At 36.3% G+C, this 19,871-nt stretch overlaps 1 protein-coding gene across 7 annotated transcripts in view; it reads left to right on the top strand.

Moving 5' to 3' along the window:
* The window catches only part of SH3KBP1 (SH3 domain containing kinase binding protein 1), a 202,541-nt gene that overhangs the window by 135,814 nt on the left and 46,856 nt on the right, over positions 1–19,871 (top strand). For all 7 annotated transcript variants that reach the window (XM_087726412.1, XM_087726410.1, XM_087726411.1 and 4 more), the window contains 4 exons: positions 3,985–4,060; positions 11,484–11,578; positions 18,390–18,491; positions 19,149–19,197. In XM_087726412.1, coding sequence (XP_087582538.1) covers positions 3,985–4,060; positions 11,484–11,578; positions 18,390–18,491; positions 19,149–19,197 — 322 coding nt within the window. The remainder of the gene's footprint in view (positions 1–3,984; positions 4,061–11,483; positions 11,579–18,389; positions 18,492–19,148; positions 19,198–19,871) is intronic.

Here is a 19,871-nt window from a genome sequence, read left to right as displayed (position 1 = left end):
AAAAAGACCTTTTGGAAACATACAACTTTTAGTGAAAGCTTTTTTTAAAAGTTTGATAAGATGATAAAGCTTATGGGAAAATATGCAGAGAATCTGATTTGAAAGCTGCAGATCAAAGAGATATTGGTTGTATAAACAGAGAACTCACTGAGTTGACTCCATTATAGCTCTCTGAACTTTTAAGTCTGCATTTGTTCATAATAGCAGAAGCCTGACATGGAAAAGTGACGAATTAGTTGTTCAGGAGGACTGGGGTGAAACTGAAAAATAGATTTATCACTCTTAATTACAAACCACTTAACTGGACTTTGCTGGGAAGAAAGATCAATTGTGGAGATCGAATGTATTATACTTAACTAGACAATTGATAAATGGTATTAAGAAACAAAGGAGGATATTTGATCCAGAATGAATTACTCTTAACTTTTGGGACAATTTGGGATAGATAAGATGCCATGGTAAATTTTCTACAAGTTGATTACAATATTTGTTAACAGAGGGTTTGGAAACTCTAACCTTGTCCTTTTCATTATTATTGTTCTTACTGTCATTAATATAGCATATAGCATATAGATGACAGGTCAGGGGTGGGTTTCAAATTTTTTTACTACCTATTCTATGGGCATGGCCCTATTTTGAGGGTGTGGCTTGGCAGTCATGTGACCAGGTGGGTGTGGCCAACTTGTAAAACTAACTTAACAACGCTCTTGCTTAGCAACCAAAATTTTGGCTCAACTGTGGTCATAAGTTTTCTTTCTTTTTCTTTCTTTCTTTCTTTCTGTCTGCCTTTCTTTCTTTCTTTCTTTCTTTCTTTCTTTCTCATGTTTCTCTCTCCCACTTTCTTTCTTTCTCTTTCTTTTTCTCTCTTTCTCTCTTTCTCTTTGTCACTCTTTTTTCTCTCTCCCTTCCTTCCTTTCTCTTTCTTTCTCTCTCTTTTTCTTTCTATCTTTGTCTCTTCTCTCTCCCTTCTTTTCTCTTTCTTTCTCTCTCTCTTTCTCTTTCTATCTTTCTCTCTTTTTTCTCTCTCTCTGCCTCCCTCCCTCCCTTCCTTTCTCTTTCTTTCTCCCTCTTTCTCTTTCTATCTTTGTCTCTCTTTTTCTCTCTCTCTCCTTTCCTTCCTTCCTCTTTCTTCCTCTCTTACTCTTTCTTTCTCTCTGTCTCCCTCCTCTCTCTCACATCATTTCCAGTTGGCGAAAAATTCTCTGCGCAACCTCCCCGCCATCCCACCAACCTAGGGACACTCCCGGCTCTGCTGGATGGCCGCTCCTTTGCACCCCGTTGCCAGCTGCAGTTGGCTTTCTCCTGGCGATCCTTCCTGGCCAGGAGAGACCTTGAGGAAGGATCACCAGGAGAAAGCCAACTGCAACAGGGCACAAAGGAGCAGCCGCCAAGCAGCCGCCGCGTCCCATTGCAGGTGCCCAGGGTGGCCTTGACGCCCTGCCACCTCCAGCCCCGCGCAACCTCCCCACCACCCCACCGACCTGGAGACACTCCTGGCTCGGCTGAATGGCCGCTCTTTTACGTCCCATTGCCGGCTGCAGTTGGCTTTCTCCTGGTGATCCTTCCTGGCTGGGAGACACCCTCCGGGGGCAGCCCTGCCACTCTGGCCATGTCCGGGCAGGTGCTGCACCCCAGAGTGGTCAAATGGCGGTGGCGTTTGGGATGCTGGCCATCCCACGGCCCACCCAGATGTGGCCAGACCGAAGGGGCTGCCCCGGAGAGGAAGGATCGCCAGAAGAAAGCCCACTGCAGCCGGCAACAAAGAAATTGCAAACAGCGTTCATGAGCCCAGTCAGCCAACCTCGCACGTTTTCAAGCTTGTCTGGAGAGGTGTTTTTTAAAAGAAAACCCCGAAAAAGCTGCAGGATCTGGAGAGACAGGTGGTCGGTCTTTTGGGGGGGAGATCCCCAGAACCAGGTTGCCCAGCACCCCGTCGTTCCAGATCTTGTGGCTTTGGATTGTTTTTTTTTAAAAAAGCTCTCCAGATGAGCTTGAAAACTTTTGAGGTTATTTCTGGAGGGGGCAGGCAAATGGGCAGCATTCCCCCCCTCCCCGGGCACCTTCAGCCTCGGAGCCTGCAGCAACTTGTACAATAAAGGCAATTAAGAACTTTTCACAGATGTGAGAAGATTTTCTTTACTGTGCAAAGGCTTGCTCCAAAGCTGCAGGCTCTGAGGCTGCAGGCGCCCAGGGAGGGAGGAAAATGCTGCCCATCTGCCCCCTCCCAAAACAACCTCTCAGGTTTTCAAGCTGCAAGATCTGGAGCCACCAGTCTCCGGTAAGATGCGCATCTCTTGGCCTGGCTCGTCCCATCCCCTGCCCTATTTGCCACCCTCAAATTGCATCCCACTCTCAGCCGTTGTGTGGAGGGAAAATGCTTGCACAGAAAAGAAAAACTTCGCAAGAATGCAAGAAGCTGTTAATTGCCTCGCACTCAGGAGAAATGTTTCTTTACTGTGCAAGATTTCTCCCTGCACATAACAGCTGAGAGATGCTCACAGTGGGGTGCAATTTGGGTTCAGCCCCCACCCCAAGGCCCTCCTGCCTGCTTGCCCAGTGCTCACTCAGCTGCCACCTCCAATCCCTCGCCGGCGACTGGAAAGCAAGATCATCTACCACCTGTTTGCCCAGTGCTCACTCAGAGACCTCTTGGCTCCCCGCAACATCCCCCTTGCCTGTGTGCAGCCACTCACAAGTTCTTTCTTCTGGTTCCAAACTAAGTGCTGGTTGATTGGTTGGTGAAAGTGCATGTTGGATCCTAATGCTTCATCACTGGAGGCTTTTAAAAGGGAGAACTTTTCAGCGGCCGGCTGGCAAAGAAAGCTCTCAGGCATGGCCGCTGCTGCTGCTGCTCCTGCTGGCTAGGCAGGCAAAGAAAATGGGTGCGCGGGACAAGCATGGCACGGACAGGCGGGCCGAGAGAGAGAGAGATCAGCGACCGGCTGGGTGGGGGGAGTGAGCGGGGGCAGAACAGAGGACCGTACTGGTACGGGGGCATGGCCAGGCCACCGCCGGTACTGGTCCACATGTTTTATAAGAGAATGCTTTTAATCTACTTTATTCTGTCTTGAAGGCAGTTACTTTATCATTTTTCTCCAGATTAACTAAACTAGATTACAGAATTCATATTTTTCCATAATTACCTAGGCATAGTTTTTCAACTTCCATTTTTACATAAAACAATATTCAGTATTATTCTTCAGAACATATAATGTAAAGGTCTGTTTTGAAATAACTCCCATAACATTTGGATATTTGTATCCAGGTAGCAAAAGGAAGTAGGTGTTTACAAGCAATAGCTATAATCCCCCCCCCCTAAAAATATTGTAGGTTGCAGAATAAAAATATGTCTAGTTTTCCTTTAATATTTAACATATACTCTGTTGATGATTTTAATTGCTAATTACATATTTTTCCTTCCATAGTGAAACTTTCATTTTCATTTTTAATGTTTTCATTTTCTTAATATTGTTTCTTTTTAGTACGATCAACCACTTTTAACCCTGGTTTTTAAATGATAAATTTTATGGAGTAAATTAGAATGTAAATTATATTACATTATATTAAATTCTATTTAAACAATCTTATTTTTACTGAGAATACGGAAGGCTTAAATACGGTTAAATACAGTTAATCAAGATAAAATATAGTTAATAATTACTTTGGAACAAGTGAGTATCAATAAAACCTTAATATGATTGCAAATACGATAATTTACCGAGTAGCCTTAGTGATATGGGTGGCTATATAACTGATTGATTGATGATTTCTTTTGTACAAATATGTAATAAAGTCACAAAGAAACAAGAACTGGTTAAATATATGTGTTATTTTGAAATATGTTTTAGTTAAAATAACTAAAGACATTGTGGCAGATGATGAATTAAATCAGGTATTTCATATTTTCATTAACTATTATGATTTGGATTAGCAAATAATGAATGGTGTTATTTTTAAAATGACTAATTATTTTTATGTTTACAGACAGTTGGAAAAAGAATGCCCACAGCTACAACAGTCCAGGAGGCAAGAAAAAATGAACTGGATAGCAGAACAAAGAGTAAGTCTTCCTTTTTTTTTTTTTTAGTGCATTCTGGTTGAAGAAATTTGGGGACACACTATAGAAGTGCAAACTACCCAAATAAGTGATGCTCTATGACAGGATAACATCAGAGGGAACTGCTTAATTTTGCAAGATTTTATATAGGGAAAATTTTTATAGGAGAATTTTCTGGTGAGAAGGAAATATTGTGAGAGATTTTAACATTTTAAAGTGAAACAAATAGGAAATAATGAAAAACTTTCTTAGCTCAAATGTATAATGTCATGGGATCATGTGACTACAATATGTACTAGGCAAAATCACAATTCCTTTAAGAAGGCATTGACCTGCTGTAAACTACCTTTTTTACTTTTCACTCTGAAGCAGAATATTCTCAATTTTAATTGAGAGTTACATCCTCAAAGGCTGATAACAAATTAAGCAAATAGGCTGGTTCATGCAAGAATATACTAAAAATACTATGACTAATAACACTATAATACTGTATTTACTACTAAGATAACAGAACCATGCATTTCAGTCTTACATTTTTCAGTTGATTCTGTCACTTCTGATTCTGAATGGCAGCACAAGGCATCTCTTAAAAATAGTATAAGCTTAATAAAATGCAAAGTTTGGATATGGAGCATTGCCTCCTTCCTAGGACTGTGACAGGGTGACTGATTGGCTTTGTGCCTAAGACAAGAGTCTTCTGTTTTCTAGCCTAATACCTTACCATACCAAATTGGCTCTTGTACCTGTAGTCGATTCCTAAATTACCAATGAAATTTATTGAATATAATTTTTAATTGTAAGAGGGACATAGTATTACAGCATAATATTATACTGTTATTTTTGTATAGCAATCTGATTACCATTTCCTTTGTTTGTTTGTTTTTATTTACTTATTTTCCACCTTTATTATTTCTATAAATAACTCAAGACAGTAAAGTAAACATATCCAACACTCTTTCCTTCTCCTATTTTCCTCACAATAACAAGTCTCTGAGGTGAGTTGGCTGATAGAGAGTGACTTGCCCAAGCTCACCTAGCTGGCTTTCACGACTAAGGTAGAAATTGAACTCATGGTCTCTTGCTTCTAGCCTGGTGCTTTAACCACTAGACCAAACTGGCTTTAATGGTCCTTACATATTCTTCATTTGATCCTGGGAATTTAAATCCAGAATATTTTTCTGTTCTAATGAAATAATCTAGTGCACAACAATATAGTACATTTAAGGAGTGCAAGAGCACTGTTTAAAGTGATATGTACTATTTGGAATGTCCCTTTGATTTCATTTTCCATGTTAAGTTCACCTTAAGAATTTTGTCCAATGACAAAAAACTTCAACATCAATAGAACAATTAAATATTCCAAAGACTTTAATCCAAATCAAATTATTAGCAGTATTATTACTCTAAAATAACATCATTTCTTCCTTCAGTAACATGCTGGGGTCATTTGACTTGAGGAGCCCATCTTGCAGTGTATTGTCAACTATTTTATATTTTCTATCATGTGGTTTTCTTGGCAAAATACAGAAGTGATTTGCCATTACTATTCACATACAATATGATTTGATACTTTTGCTTTTATTACTAAATATATTCCATTGGATTGCTGTTGCCCAATACAAGTGCCTGTGTGCTTCAGCTTGGCACCTGACATGTCCTTCATGTTTTGGGTGACCATACTGAGATTCCATACTGTTGGGATACCCACTCAGCATTCTTCACCCATCCTACTGCCACCCCTATTAATCAGCAGCACAGCATGATGTGGGGTTGGGTATCTATGATACTAACCTACAAATACTGTTTAATCCTTGAGTTAAAACAGTTCACTTAGTGACTGTTCAAAGTTATGCAATAATCCCAAGTGTTTATAACACAGTCCCGAAATTATGAATGTTGCAGCACCACGGCAGTCATTCACCCTTATGAACAACCACAGTGGTATTGCAACATTCACCCTACCTATTCCCCGCTACCGGGACTCTACAATTGCTTGCCCCCTCCCATCCTGTCATGCCAGACTCACGTACCTTGCAAAGATCTTGATCTTGATCCTGTGTGCCCTGGTCTCTTTAAGAGTAGGATGCTTCCAGCTTGCAAACATTTTGCTCAGAGACTGGAAGCTTCTGGGTGCCATGGTCTTGTGGGACTTCAGGCCACGAGATCACAGCCCCCAAAAGCTTCCAGTGTCTGTGCAAAACATTTGCAAGCTGAAGGAACACTTTGAAGGAGCAAAATTGTGCTGCATCAAAGTGTCCCATTGGCTTGCCAACATTTTACACACAGACTGGAAGCTTCTGGGCACTGTGATCTCACGAGATTTTAGGCCACAAGATTAGCAATTCATGTTACAACAATTTGAATGTATGGAGTTTGGCGAGAAGTTTATGAACATGATTAAGACAATATACTCCAAACAAATGGCAAAAGTGATAGTGAATGGGGACTTGACGGCAAACTTTAACATTAAAAAAGACACAAGACAAGGATGTCTGCTGTCCCCATTACTATTTATATTAACACTGGAAGTATTAAATAGAGGTATTAGACAGGATCCAGAAATAAAAGGCTTGGAAATAAAAAGAGAAAAATATACATTACAAGCATTTGCAGATGACCTGGTATTTATTTTAGAAGAACCATTGGAATCTGGCCCTAAGTTAATCGAAAAAATTGAGGAGTATGGAGAAGTATCAGGGCTGAGAATAAATAAATAATGAAAATACTAGCTAAAAATCTTACAGATAAGCAGAAAAAATGAGCTGACAAAGAAAATAGGCCTTCAGGTAGTTAAAAAAAAGTAAAATATTTGGGAATTTATCTAACAGCTAGATGTGCACCTATTAAAGAAGATAACTATATAAGGTTAGCATAACAAATTAAACTTGATCTGGAGAATTGGGAAAAAATGCAATTGTCAATGATAGGAAGAATAGCAACTATAAAAATGAATATTCTACGGAAGCTACTGTTTTAAAATTAGAGAAAAAATACTTTGATAAGAAATGCAATAATTTTGAAATATGTTTGGCAAGGGAAAAGAGCGAGAATAAGACTGAAAATGTTACAAGACTCAAAGAATAATGGGGGCTTTGGATTGATGGATTGGGAGCTTTATTATCAGTCTTCTGCACTAATTTGGGTGAAAGAATGGATAAATCTGAGAAATAGAAGATTGTTATTGCTGGAAGGACGTTTCCACCAAGTGGAATGGCATGCTTTCTTGTGGGATGGAAAAAATAAAATACATGAATACTTCCAAAAACAATTATGTAAGGAAAGCTCTACTCTTAACATTAAAAAGTTAAAGCAAAAAAATATATGAAAATTCCAGTCTGGCTTTCCACAATGGAAGCACTGACACATCCAAATGTCATAAATTTGGAAAAAATATAACATATTAAGATATTTTAAATGAGAAAGAGGAACTTAAAACTAAACGGGAATTACAAACAAAGGGTTGGACTTTTCATGGTGGCCACATTTGCAAATTCAATCAAGATATGTGAAAGATGTAAAAACATATAGTTTCTATAAAGAGCCAACAACACTTGATCAGATACTATTAGGAATGAATTACAACTTAAAAAGAAAATATATAGCTATTTGTTAAGCTTTAAAATGAAGATGAACAAGTGAAAGAAACAATAATAGCATAAGCAAAATATTTTGGATTTACTACAGAACTAGAAATATAGAAAAAACTCTGGGATAGAAATTATAAATTGACAACTATGTACAAGGAAAACTTATATAAAATGTTTTACAGGTGGAAAACAAAGATGTTTAAAAACATATCCACAAAATGTTGGAAATGTAACTACACACCACGCTCATATTACCATATGTGGTGGACATGTCTAAAGGCAAAAAAAAATTGGACAAAAATACATACATGGCTAGAGAAAATGATAAAACAACATATATACCAAAAACTAGAAATATTTTTGTTAGGTATACTGCCAGAAAAATATGATAAAGGGAAGGTATATTTAATATTACATGTTCTGACAGCAGCGAGAATTGTATTTGCACAACACTGGAAAAATGAGGAAACTCCTGCAGAGGAAAATATAATTAGAAAAATATCAGACTGCGGAAATGAATAGGCTAACATTAAAGATAAAGGACAAAGAAGACACAGGATACTTTTTAACTTGGGATTTGTTTTACCAATGGTTAGATAATAAAGGTAGAAATTAGAAATTGGAAGAATATTATTATATATAAATAAAGAATGTTATTACTGTTATTACCATATATTTGTAAATTGACTCAGACAATTTTACATGTATAAATAAAAAACTAAAAAAATGAATTGGAAATCTTATTGTGGTAGTGATGAACATATTAATGCTAAGGTTTATAAAACATTATTGAAACTGAATTTGAAAAGTGAACATGTAAAACATATGATTCAGTGGGCAAGGAACTTTGGGTATAATGTGATGCTTGAACAATGGGAGAATATGTGGATTTAAAATTCACACGAAACTATAATTTAATTTTTTTAATAAGATGATGTATCACTGGTATTTAACACCAGACAAGTTATCTAGAATATATAAAAGTATTTCAAATGAATGTTGGAAATATAAATGTAAAGAAGGAATCTTTATCATTTATGGTGGATATGTGATAAAGCAAAGAAATATTGTAGTAGGATATATTTTCTAATACAGAAAATTCTTAAAGTGAAGATAAAGATAAAACCAGAAACTTTTCTTTTGGGCTTAATGGAAAAAGACATGGGGAAAAAATTGGAACTCTAATCTTATATATGTTGACGGGAGCAAGACTACTGTATGCACAAAAATGGAAGGATATTTTTATTCCCACCATGGATGAATGGCCACAAAAGTTGACGGAGTTAGTAGAGATGGCTAAATTGATTGTTTTGATCAAAGAAAAGAATATAAGTACTTTTGTTTCTACTTGGAAACTGCTTCTGAACTTAAAATGAAATTTTGATTTTGGGTTTTACTGATTAGATTTGTCATTATAGAAATGACTAGTTTCTATAGTTGATGTTGTGGCAAGAATGGCTGGAAAATAGCGGAGCTTTACCTGGCTCCGTGAAATGCAGCCGACAACTGCTTGCTGGGAGACCCTATGGGGTTAATACTCCCTGAAGGGGAAGTGAAAAAAGAAGAGGCACTCTGAGAGGTAGCAGGGAGATCACAACTCTCCTGCTGAACCCTGAAGCTTTTTCTGTCTATGCCACGACAAGAAGAAGAGGCAGCCTAAGATGGCTGTACAAAGCCAGGATAGTAGATGACCATCTAAGCACAGTGCAGGAGCAGACTTTGGTGAACAGGGTGTGAACTGGGTGAGAAGAATTCTTTCTATTCAAATTTTAACCCCAAAGAAATTCAGAGGAACTATTGACTTAGAGCTATTTGTTAAACGAACAAGCACTTTGGAAAGTAATTAAGTGATTAACCGGAAGGAGGAGATTTGAGAGAGGAAAAAAATTCATTCTTTAAAAATACAGAAAACTGGACTCTCAAAGTGAGAAGACGTGCTATTGAGAAGACATTTTAAAATGCTGGAACTATGGATTAAAAATATTAACACTGCTTTTTCACTTGAATTAGAATTTGAAATATAATTTAAAATCAGATGTCTCAATAACAATATTGTGAAGTAGGTAGCACCATCAGCTGGCGAGAGGAAAAATATACAAGCCTGAGAAGAACCATTTAAAAAGACTGTGAAAACACTTATTGGATTACATTCAACTACCCTAAGATTACTGAAGACTTGAATATTTAAATAAGATCTTCAATTAAAAGACCTTTGCATGTTATGTTATATGATTGAATTCACAAAAGTGATTTGAGGAGGTTTGGATAACCCTCTGGTTGATTTAAATGGATTTGACTGATTACTTATGAGATATAAAGAATTGTGATTTATATAAGCTCAGCTTTAAACAAATGCTTCATGGACTTTTGGCTAGAAGTGCGATATACTAAAATAAAATACACAACATAAGCCGGTAGAATCAAGGAGAAGTACATGGGAGGCAAGTAGATGGTATTATTAACATGCTCAAATAATATAATGACTACCAGTGAAATAATAAAATTAATAATATAAATATTAATAATAAAATTAAACAATGAGCAATTAATGAAAGAATATATTTTAATATAAGCATGTGTATTAAAAGTAGAATTACATGAATGGGATGAATAGAAGGTATATGAATAGATCTACCCTATATGTTTAAATGATATTGTGATTGATATTAGAATTGTATATTGAATCACTGAACAATGAAAGAATAAAGGATGAAACTTTAATATATACAGATTTGAAGAGTTAAATAAGGGAAATATGAATAATAAAATAGATGGAAGATGGAAGACAGAAAACAAAACGTCTTTGAATACAATGGTGACATGAATAAAAGTTAGAACAGAAATAGAAATAAGAGGGGAATAACTATATACAGTATAGTTATATGTTAGTTATATGTATATGTATATGTATGTATATGTATGTATGTATGTATGTGTATATATATATATATATATATATATATATATATATATATATATATATCTTAGAGATATATTAACTTGTTGCAAAATGACCCAGCAACGAACCCGTAGCAGCCCACCCCTGGTCAACCCACTCATTACACAGTCCATAAAAAAATGTTGGTTGTTAAAGAAAAACTGTAAATAAAACATATATCAAAAAAAGAAAAAAAGAAATGGCTGGTTTATACTATTATGGATGAGTAAAAAGTTGTGGTTCAGTGTTAATGCCTTATTCTACTGAAATATAGGGAAACAGAAGTGAACACCTTTTTTTCTTTTTTCCCTCTCTTCCACACTTCTCTCTTCCCCTTCCCTTTCCCTTTGTGTCCTACTATATGCTTTTGTATATTTGTATTTCATACTATAAACTAATAAAAAAATATATGGAGATTCGGTCTTCCTCCATTTCTCCTCCAAAACAGAATATAAACTGAAAACACATATTTAAAGTGTATTTTTCTTTTATTTCTTTATTTTTTCTTTAAAATTTCTTCTTCCAAATTTCTTTAAAATGTGGACTGTTACATGATTTTATTCTCATATGAAATGGAATAATATGGTCAAATTCTTAAGAATTTGAGTGCATTTATATTCTTTATAAACCAGAATATTCATAAAAGTATTGAAGAAATTCCCCCACTTTCTATTTGTAAAGATTCTTCCTCATAGCATCAAATTCAGGAAGAGAGCAGTGTTGCCATAAAGCAAGGTTTAATAAAACATTTGGTGTTGTAACTTAATCGCTATTTTTGCTGAAATCTTCATTGCTGTTTATTGAAAATTATTTTAATATAAATCTTGACCTAGCAAGTTTGATTTCTTCACATTTACTTCTGAAGTTGTTGAAATGTATTGAAATGTACTTTTCCTTTTAGTGAAGGAGTATTGCAAAGTTATATTTCCTTATGAAGCACAGAATGAAGATGAATTGACAATTAAAGAAGGTGATATTGTTACTCTTGTCAATAAGGTAATTATACAATTTTTGTTTACAAACAGTCACACCATTTTATAGAAAAACACTGTATTGGATGAACTAATCAAACTGAGTAATTTGTTTGAGCATGATGCCAAATGTTTGAAGAGTTTATATAATGAGAAAATATCACAGTGTCCAAAGTGGGAGAACAGACTGAAACTGGGTGAACTTTTCTTTATGCATTACAAACAAGTAATTGAACTCTACTATATGGAAGAACCATTAGTTCTCATTATTGAAGTATGTAACTAGTGGGTTCCCAAGGTTCTGTTCTTAGAATGGACCTTTCTAACTTTGATCTGGAATTGGGCATCACTAATGGAATAATTTGCTGATGACACTACATTGTCCAGAGTGGTAAAAACAAAAAGAGGTTACAAAGAATTCCAAGGTGATGTCTGCACATTAGGGGACTAGGCATCAAAATGGCAGATGTCATTCAGTTGACACATTAGTGCCAAAAATATAAACTATACATATAAATAAATGGGATCAGAGCTAAGCAGTGATTGATGAGGAAAGAGTAATGATGTCAGCCTCTGTTTTGCTGCTTGCTTTTGGCTGCCATTGAAATGGGGAGGGGGGCATGGTATTTGGGTGTGGGAAATATTCTGTGCAGGAGAGACTGTAAGAAGGGAGTTGTTCTCACCATCTACTGCGCATGTGGCAGGGAGAGGAGTTTCCCGCCAAGGCCAACTGTCCGGCATACCAACCTGATGATGATTTTTGAAGATGTCTCCCACATGACACCTGTGGAGTAATTGGATTGGACTATGGGATGGGGTTACCAAGTGGAGGAGAATAGGTCATACATTGATATCTATGTTTGTGTGCGCTTTTGTCTCAGATCCAGCTTTACTTAGCTACTATCTACTTATAACCAGTAAAAGTAGTCTTAATTCTGCAAAATGGAGTTGAATGGTTTTTTTTTCTTGGTTATTAAGTGAAGCAGCCCTGACAAATGATAAACAGTTCACTGAAGGTGTTGACTATGTTTTGTTTTTCAAACTTGGCATCATGTTAGCTCCAATATGTTTATTTGTCTATTTATAATTTTTACACTGATTGACTCCCAGCAATTCTTTTTTTTTTCTTTTTCTTTTTTTAAATACATTTTATTTATTTCATTTTCATTTTCATTTTATACAATCACTTATATACTGTGCATTAAAAAAAAAGGAAAAAAAAACCCCAACATAACACTTCATTCCCCCATACACCCTCTCTTCTCCCCCTCCAACTTTCCTTTCACCCCTCCAGCATTCCCCTCTTCTACTTCCCTACCCCCTCAGACATCTCCCCCTCCCTCCATCTCACCCTCCTTACATTCCCTCTCACTCCCTCTTTACTTCTCCCTTCTCTTTCCCTCTTCTCCTCACTTTGGTGTATCCATACAATTCAGTTTGTTTTTAAAATAAAAGTAGAAAAAGAAAAAAAGAAAAAAAAGAAACACGAGCCGCAGTATACAAGTGAATTCTTATTGTTCTAAGGATTGAAACTGTAATTCCACCCTCCACCCTCCCCCCTATAATCCCCCCTCCCTAACCCCCTTACGGCTTCGCAGGTCCCATACCCGGCATAATTCTTTAACAAGCATTTGAGTATAATAAGGCCAGCTAACTTTAAAATTAAAAAAATAAGATAAAAGTAAAGCCAAAAAGAAAAAGGAAAAATAGTAGAGAATAAGAAATTTAAAAAAAAAAAAAAAACACACACACACTCACACACAAAAAGAAGAAAGAAACAAAAAGGGTCAATAAACCCACTACGTTAACACAGCTTCCCATTATCTGTAAATCTTAAACAATGTAGCTCATTCCAAATTTCGATTATTTTGCTATTTGCAGGGTTTCAAACTGTATTAGAGCCAGGTAAGTTGATCAATTAGGATTCCCCAACTAAAAGTCTCATTGCTTTGTCTATCTATTCAGACCTTTAATTTATCTCTTTTTTATCCAAATATCCAAACCTTTCTATAACACCATTAAACTCAAATACTTCTTTCATTTTTCATTTCCAACACCTCCCTTTCTATCCTTACCCACCTCCACATATAAATTTTTAACCTTCCACCCTGCCTTTATCCATATCCACATATATATTTTATCCACATTCATTGCTCCTCCCATGTTTACTCCACTTTCCTGAAGATTCTCCGACCAATCTTTCTTAACCTTATATTGAGATAGCAACTCAAACAAACATCAGCTTGCGTTCTAGCCCCAGGTAATCTAATTAAGCTTTCGCTACCCTTCCCTCTCCCACGCACCTCCCAACTCCGTTCGTCCCAAACCACAACTCAAAAAGATCACAATTTCCGCTCTCCTCGCCTAAGAAAATAGTTCATGCGCAATTTGAGTTAGAGTTCAGACAAAACTTATGTACAATATATGTCCACAATCAGCAACGCTTCTTTCAGTCTCCATGTCTCATCATCGATATGCCACTTTTCCATTTTATCCCAGACGGAAATCATAAAGCTTTAAAAACATCGCTTAGTCTTTATTCTTTAGTCTTCTGCCCTTCCGGAAGAGAAAGGCAACACCCTCCGCCTTGTAGCCACGTGTCTCGCTGTTTGTCTTCTCCTTCTCCTTGTCTCTCTCCGGGTCCGGATGAATCAGGAAGTCCCGCCTTCAGGGTCTCGTAGTAAAATTTTCGGGCTTCACAGACAGAATTAATGCGGTGTTTTTGGTTGCCAAATGTAACTGTAATACCAGCTGGGACTTCCCATTTGTATGGAATCTGAGAGTTTCTGAGTTCTTCGGTTAAGAAAGCGTACTGTCTCCTTGTTCTTAATATTTGAAATGGTATCTCTTTAAAAACAATCAAGTCCTCCCCATCAATTCTCAACCTCTTTCCGTAAAGCCTCTGTATTATCTCATTTCTAGATTCCCTTGTAGTAAAGTATATTATTATGTCCCTCGGAAGCTGTCACTGTTTTGCTACCCAGGAATTCTGGCGGTAAATTCTTTGAATCTGCCAATCAAAGTTAAGTCCCGGACTTCCCACCAAGCGGCTGAAAGCCTCAAAGAAGATCTGATTCAAATTCTCCTGTTGGTTTTCACGCAGTCCTCTAACTCGAATTGCAAAGGCAGTCTTATTATAATTTATCATGACAAGTTCTTTTTGAGCAATTTCAATTTCCTGTTGCAACGTTTGAATTTTTGATATCAGATTAAGGTTAGTTTCTTCCAAAAGTTCCAGTTTGTCCTCCGTTTCAGCAATATAATCTGTCATGACTGTCATTACTCCGATCATATCCTGCTTTGCCTGAGCAATTTTAGCATCAAATTGATCACATAAATCCGATATCAGTTGATTAATCTCCTGTCTGAAATCATTAAGCGTTTTGAGAAGAAATTCTTGTGTTAGCAAATCTCCCGTGGAGGGTGTAGGAGACAAGGGTAGCGACTTCATAGCAGTTTTTGGAGATATGTTATTAAGGAAGCGCTTCTGTTTAGATTTGGGAGCCATTCCAGAATAAAAGTAAAAGACAAGCAATCAAGCGAGCCAAAAATCAAAGTCTCTGCTCCCCTCAGTTAATCTTTTAGCAATTAGTACGGAGAAGCCTTCAGGAGGGTAGGGCTAACTAAGTACGTCACCTCAAACACAAAAGCTACGAGATCGCCATCTTGTGACACAGCTAAAAAAGAAAGGGAGCCTTTTGCGAAATTGAAGCTGGTATTTTAAATAGTAATGGAAGAAATTCCTCGGGAATGGTCCCCGCCCGGATTGACTTTTAAATAGCTTAGCTTTGTCCTGGGGGGGGAGGCAATCTGCCTAGGCTGCAAAAAAGGCAGCGCGGAAAACTGGCCGGAGTAAAGGCTCAGCTAATGTTGAACCTCTTCTCCATTCACAGCAAAAAGAAAAGCTATGAATTACAAAGAGATCCTAACGACTGACCTTCTCCCTGCCCCTTTCTGCCAGAAAGGGGAGATATCTATAGATCTTATAAGATATACGAACCAGAGTCCTGGCAGGAGCTTTGTTGAGCTCCCGACGGCGGCAGCTCCACCCACCGAAGCCCCAGCAATTCTTCACAGACTCTGTGTGTGTGTGTGTGTGTGTGTGTGTGTGTGTGTGTGTGTGTGTGTGTGATAATTTACATAATTATAAAGACTGTAAATATCAATGTAAGTCAGTAGCGTGACCATATCTGACTATTGTATGCAGTTCTAGTTATTGTATCTCCAAAGGTATGTAATGGAACTAGAGAACATTCAGAGGAGAGCAGTTGAGATGAGGAGGAGGAGGAGTTTTGTTTGGAGCTTTTTTAGTTTAGAAAGGAGGGGATGTGATTGAGGTACATAAAATGAGGCACTTGTGGTTAAAGTGGATAAGAAAAGTTATTTTCTCTTTCTCGGAATACTAGAACCAGATATTACCCAGTGAAATGGCATCTTGGAAGAAACGGTACAGATGATTATGTTATACACAATGCATAGTAAATTGCTACCATGAGATGTGATGCTGGCTGCCGGCCTGACTGGCTTAAAAATAAAAAAAAAAAGATTAGACTGAGTCATGGAAGTCTTGAGGATCATTAGCTATTAGCTTTAAGGACAATGTGACTGCTTCTGAAGGATATTTGTTGGGAGACTAGTGAACTTCCTAGGGCAAGTTGCTGGCCACAGTGAGAACAGGCTGCAAAAACAAAGCAAAATCTTCACTATCCACCAGTGAGAACCATCAATTAACCATGAATTATATTATACACTTTGACCTTAAAGAATTCTAAACCACAACTTTGTTTTGGATACAAAAATTGAATGGAGGGCTTATTTATACAAATCCAGTCCTAATGATTAGTCTTCTCTTTCCTACTAACTTGTTAAATATAGCAATAAAAATTTGGATAGGAGGATCATTTTGTTGTCCTTTTCAAGTAATAGGTAATTAGGGATCCTTGCTGATCTATTTTAAGCCACCAAGATACCTGTCAGTAAATCCAAGTTTCCATTTGGTTGGAACTACAGCAATAATAATTTACTTATTTAATTATCTTTAGAGAATCAATTTGCTGTACTGTTTAAGATTCCAGGCTACATTTGATGATGATGTACCATCAAGTAGTTTTTGAGCTCTAGAAACCAAGTTTATCTTATCCCTGCATGCATTTTTACAGACCAATTTGACTACTTTATCTAGCATGCTGAGCTCCAAACAAGCCATTGAATGGCAGCAAATAAATTGTTTTGACTATTTATTTTCACCATATACCTTCTAGTGATCAATCATAGTTTGCAGGTCATATATGTTAGTTCCGATGTAGCACTTTGGGAGAGGAGGAAGAGAAAGCTACCTTCAGTAAACGGAGAATATTTTTTTAAAAAAACCAGAATCCAGACATCTGTTTTCTTCTCCACCTTTAAAATAATCATATTTTTATAGTATCCTATCTCAATGATGCTTTTTTGAAATGCAACTGGACTTTCTTGGATTTTTTTTCCTTTGAAAACATTTTGCTTCTCTTTGTCTTTGTCTTTGTCTTACTCCTTTGAAGTGTGTATGGAGATTAGTCATCTACGTCATGGTTGTCCCAAAGGTGCTTTTTCAAAAAGCAACTGGACTTTCTTGTTTTGGACAGAGGACCAGTGGTTTGAAAGAGGTCGTCTGTTTTAAGATTGAATAGCCATCCTTCAATGGAGGGAAAGAGATATAACATCACCTATCTCCTGTTTACAATTGCAATCCTTGCAATCAGCAGTCTTAATATGGTCCCATACTCATTTACACTGATTCAGGTGACTCTGAGGATACAGATAAGCTCTCAAGTGTCCTCAATGACTCTCGGAGAATTAACAACTGATCTTCAGAATGCTAACAACCAGATGACTACAAAGAACAACATATTTCCATTCCCCACTCTTAAGTTAGAACTGAAAAAAACTTCATGGATGAGAAGCAAAAAGTTTTCAAAGGAAAAAAACAAGAAAGTCATGTTGCCTTTTGAAAAAAGCACCTTTGAGACAACCATGACCTGGATGATTGAGAATCTTCATAGAAAGTGCAACGTGCTGATACACAGCTTTTATTATTATAGTTTATTTTATTATCAATCTCTTTAGCTATCAGTTATATAACTAGATCAGTGGCATTAAGAGTTATATAGCTAGATTCTGTAATAGTGTCAACTCTGAAGCTGACCTGACCTGAGCCATATTGGAACTTCAATGTTTCCACATTGGAGCTGAGGGATAGGGAGGAGGGATTAGAGACAGAGAGGTTTGTGTAGCAAAAATAAAATACTTTCTCTTGAGAACCAAAGACATTCTCACTCCTGGACTGTGAAAGAAGGAGGGAGGTCTCCAGATGACTAGACAGTGCCTTGATTGGACCATGTGACTGATAGTTTGGGGTTTTCTCTTTTAACTAGGTGAAAACCGCAGAAACCTTAAGAGTCAATTTTCACCACATATGTGCCAATATGATATTTCCAAATAAAAGTATTCTTTGAGGAATCTACGATAAATGCCTCAGAGTCTTGCTTGCTATGGATTTATTACTTGAAACCCTGACAAATAGTGGGTCTACTTATTTTGTAATAATCCAATGTTTCAGAAAATGAAGAATGAGAATGGCAGTAAGATATTTCATATACTGGTAAGAACAGCACATTGCATATGGCAAAAATTCCACTTTCTAGAGTAAGTGCTATGACTTTCAGGTCAAAATAATTTTACAGAAATGTGATGTAAACATATCATAACTACTGTTTCAAGATACTTGTCTGTTTATTGTCAATTTGCAAGAAAATAGGATAATTGTCATTCAATATATTCTTTTCTCTTATGTATCATAGGATTGCATTGATGCTGGCTGGTGGGAAGGAGAACTTAATTGTAAAAGAGGAGTATTCCCTGATAACTTTGTAAAACTATTACTTCCTGATTTTGAAAAAGAGGTAGGAGCAACTTTGTATTGCAAATTATTGTAAAGCAAATTAACTTTTACATCATTTACAAATGTGACCCATCTAAACCATAATAAAACATTCAATTTTTAAAAAAAATCATATTTAATGGCAATAACAGTAAAACTATACAAAGTTTTATAAAATAAAATCTGCATATTAGCATTCTAAAAATAATAACAAATATTTTTATATTTGATAAATATTCGTATTTTATAGCATTATATGCCTATCAGGTGCCACCTTTCATTGAGCTTTCTCAGAACTCTTAAGACTTTATTCTGTGAAAGCTTCCATAAATTGGACATTCTAAATAAAATGTCTGGTTTTAAAAGAGAAAAAACAAGAACAGACAATGGATTTCCAATACATTTAATTCAATTCAACCCTGAAATCAGAACTCTAATATCTGGATATGGTAATACATTATTCTAATGACATTATGCCTTAAAATAGCAATAGAAAAAACCAGACTCTATGTAATATATTACTTGCGAAGTTTACTTCCAAGGGGACTATTAATGTTTTCTTACTAATGATACATAGCCTCATTGGATACCTTCAAAAATGGAAAAAAGTATTCCTTTTACTTCCTTTCGTATTTCTTTGTTAATAATCTTTTATTTATTCATTTTATTTTACTTTTAGAGACCTAAAAAGCCTCCACCTCCTTCAGCTCCTTTCAAACAAGGATCAGGTAATTTACGGTATCTATAAATATGCTCTTAAATACACAACAATCCATTTGGAGTCTCTTAACATGGTCTCAACTACTGTATATATACCATACCATGTTAAATGGTTAAAGTTCAATTACAGGTAGTCCTCACTTAGTGACCATTCAAAATTATAATGGACCTCCCCAGATATATTTATATTCCGACAGCTTCCCCCCTTCACCCCTCCTACAGCCCTGCGATTGCTTGGCAGTTGGCTCACTGTATAGTTATATCAACAGTATAGTTGACTGTTTCCATTATTCTATGGTGATGATACATTTGCCATCTTATAGTTAAAGGAACATATGCATTAATGATAGCTATTGCTTTGATAGAGTTTCTGTTGAAATTAAGTTTATTTGCATTTTAAATATCTTGATTTCATTCTAAGGTTTTCATTTAGAATTATCACTTACTAGAAATGGAAAATATAGCTGTTCACTATTTTAATTATACATTTAATTATTAGTTCTCTTTGTTAAATAATTCACCTGTAATATTTCTTACTTCTTTTCTTCTACCATTGGACAGTTCTGTCATGGAACTTCTCTGTTATTTAGCTCCAGTAAATCATGTTCAATTAAATTCAGCATGCTTCTGTCATCATTACCCTAGCTCATATTCCTCCCAAACAATAAAAGAGAAGAAATAT

The sequence above is a fragment of the Thamnophis sirtalis genome, unplaced genomic scaffold (genome assembly GCF_051295495.1).
Source record: "Thamnophis sirtalis isolate CommonGarterSnake01/CBP01778 unplaced genomic scaffold, rThaSir2_p1.2 scaffold_12, whole genome shotgun sequence".
Taxonomy (NCBI): Eukaryota; Metazoa; Chordata; class Lepidosauria; order Squamata; family Natricidae; genus Thamnophis; species Thamnophis sirtalis.
The sequence above is the reverse complement of the archived record's forward strand: the minus strand, read 5'-3'. Positions and strand labels throughout refer to the sequence as shown.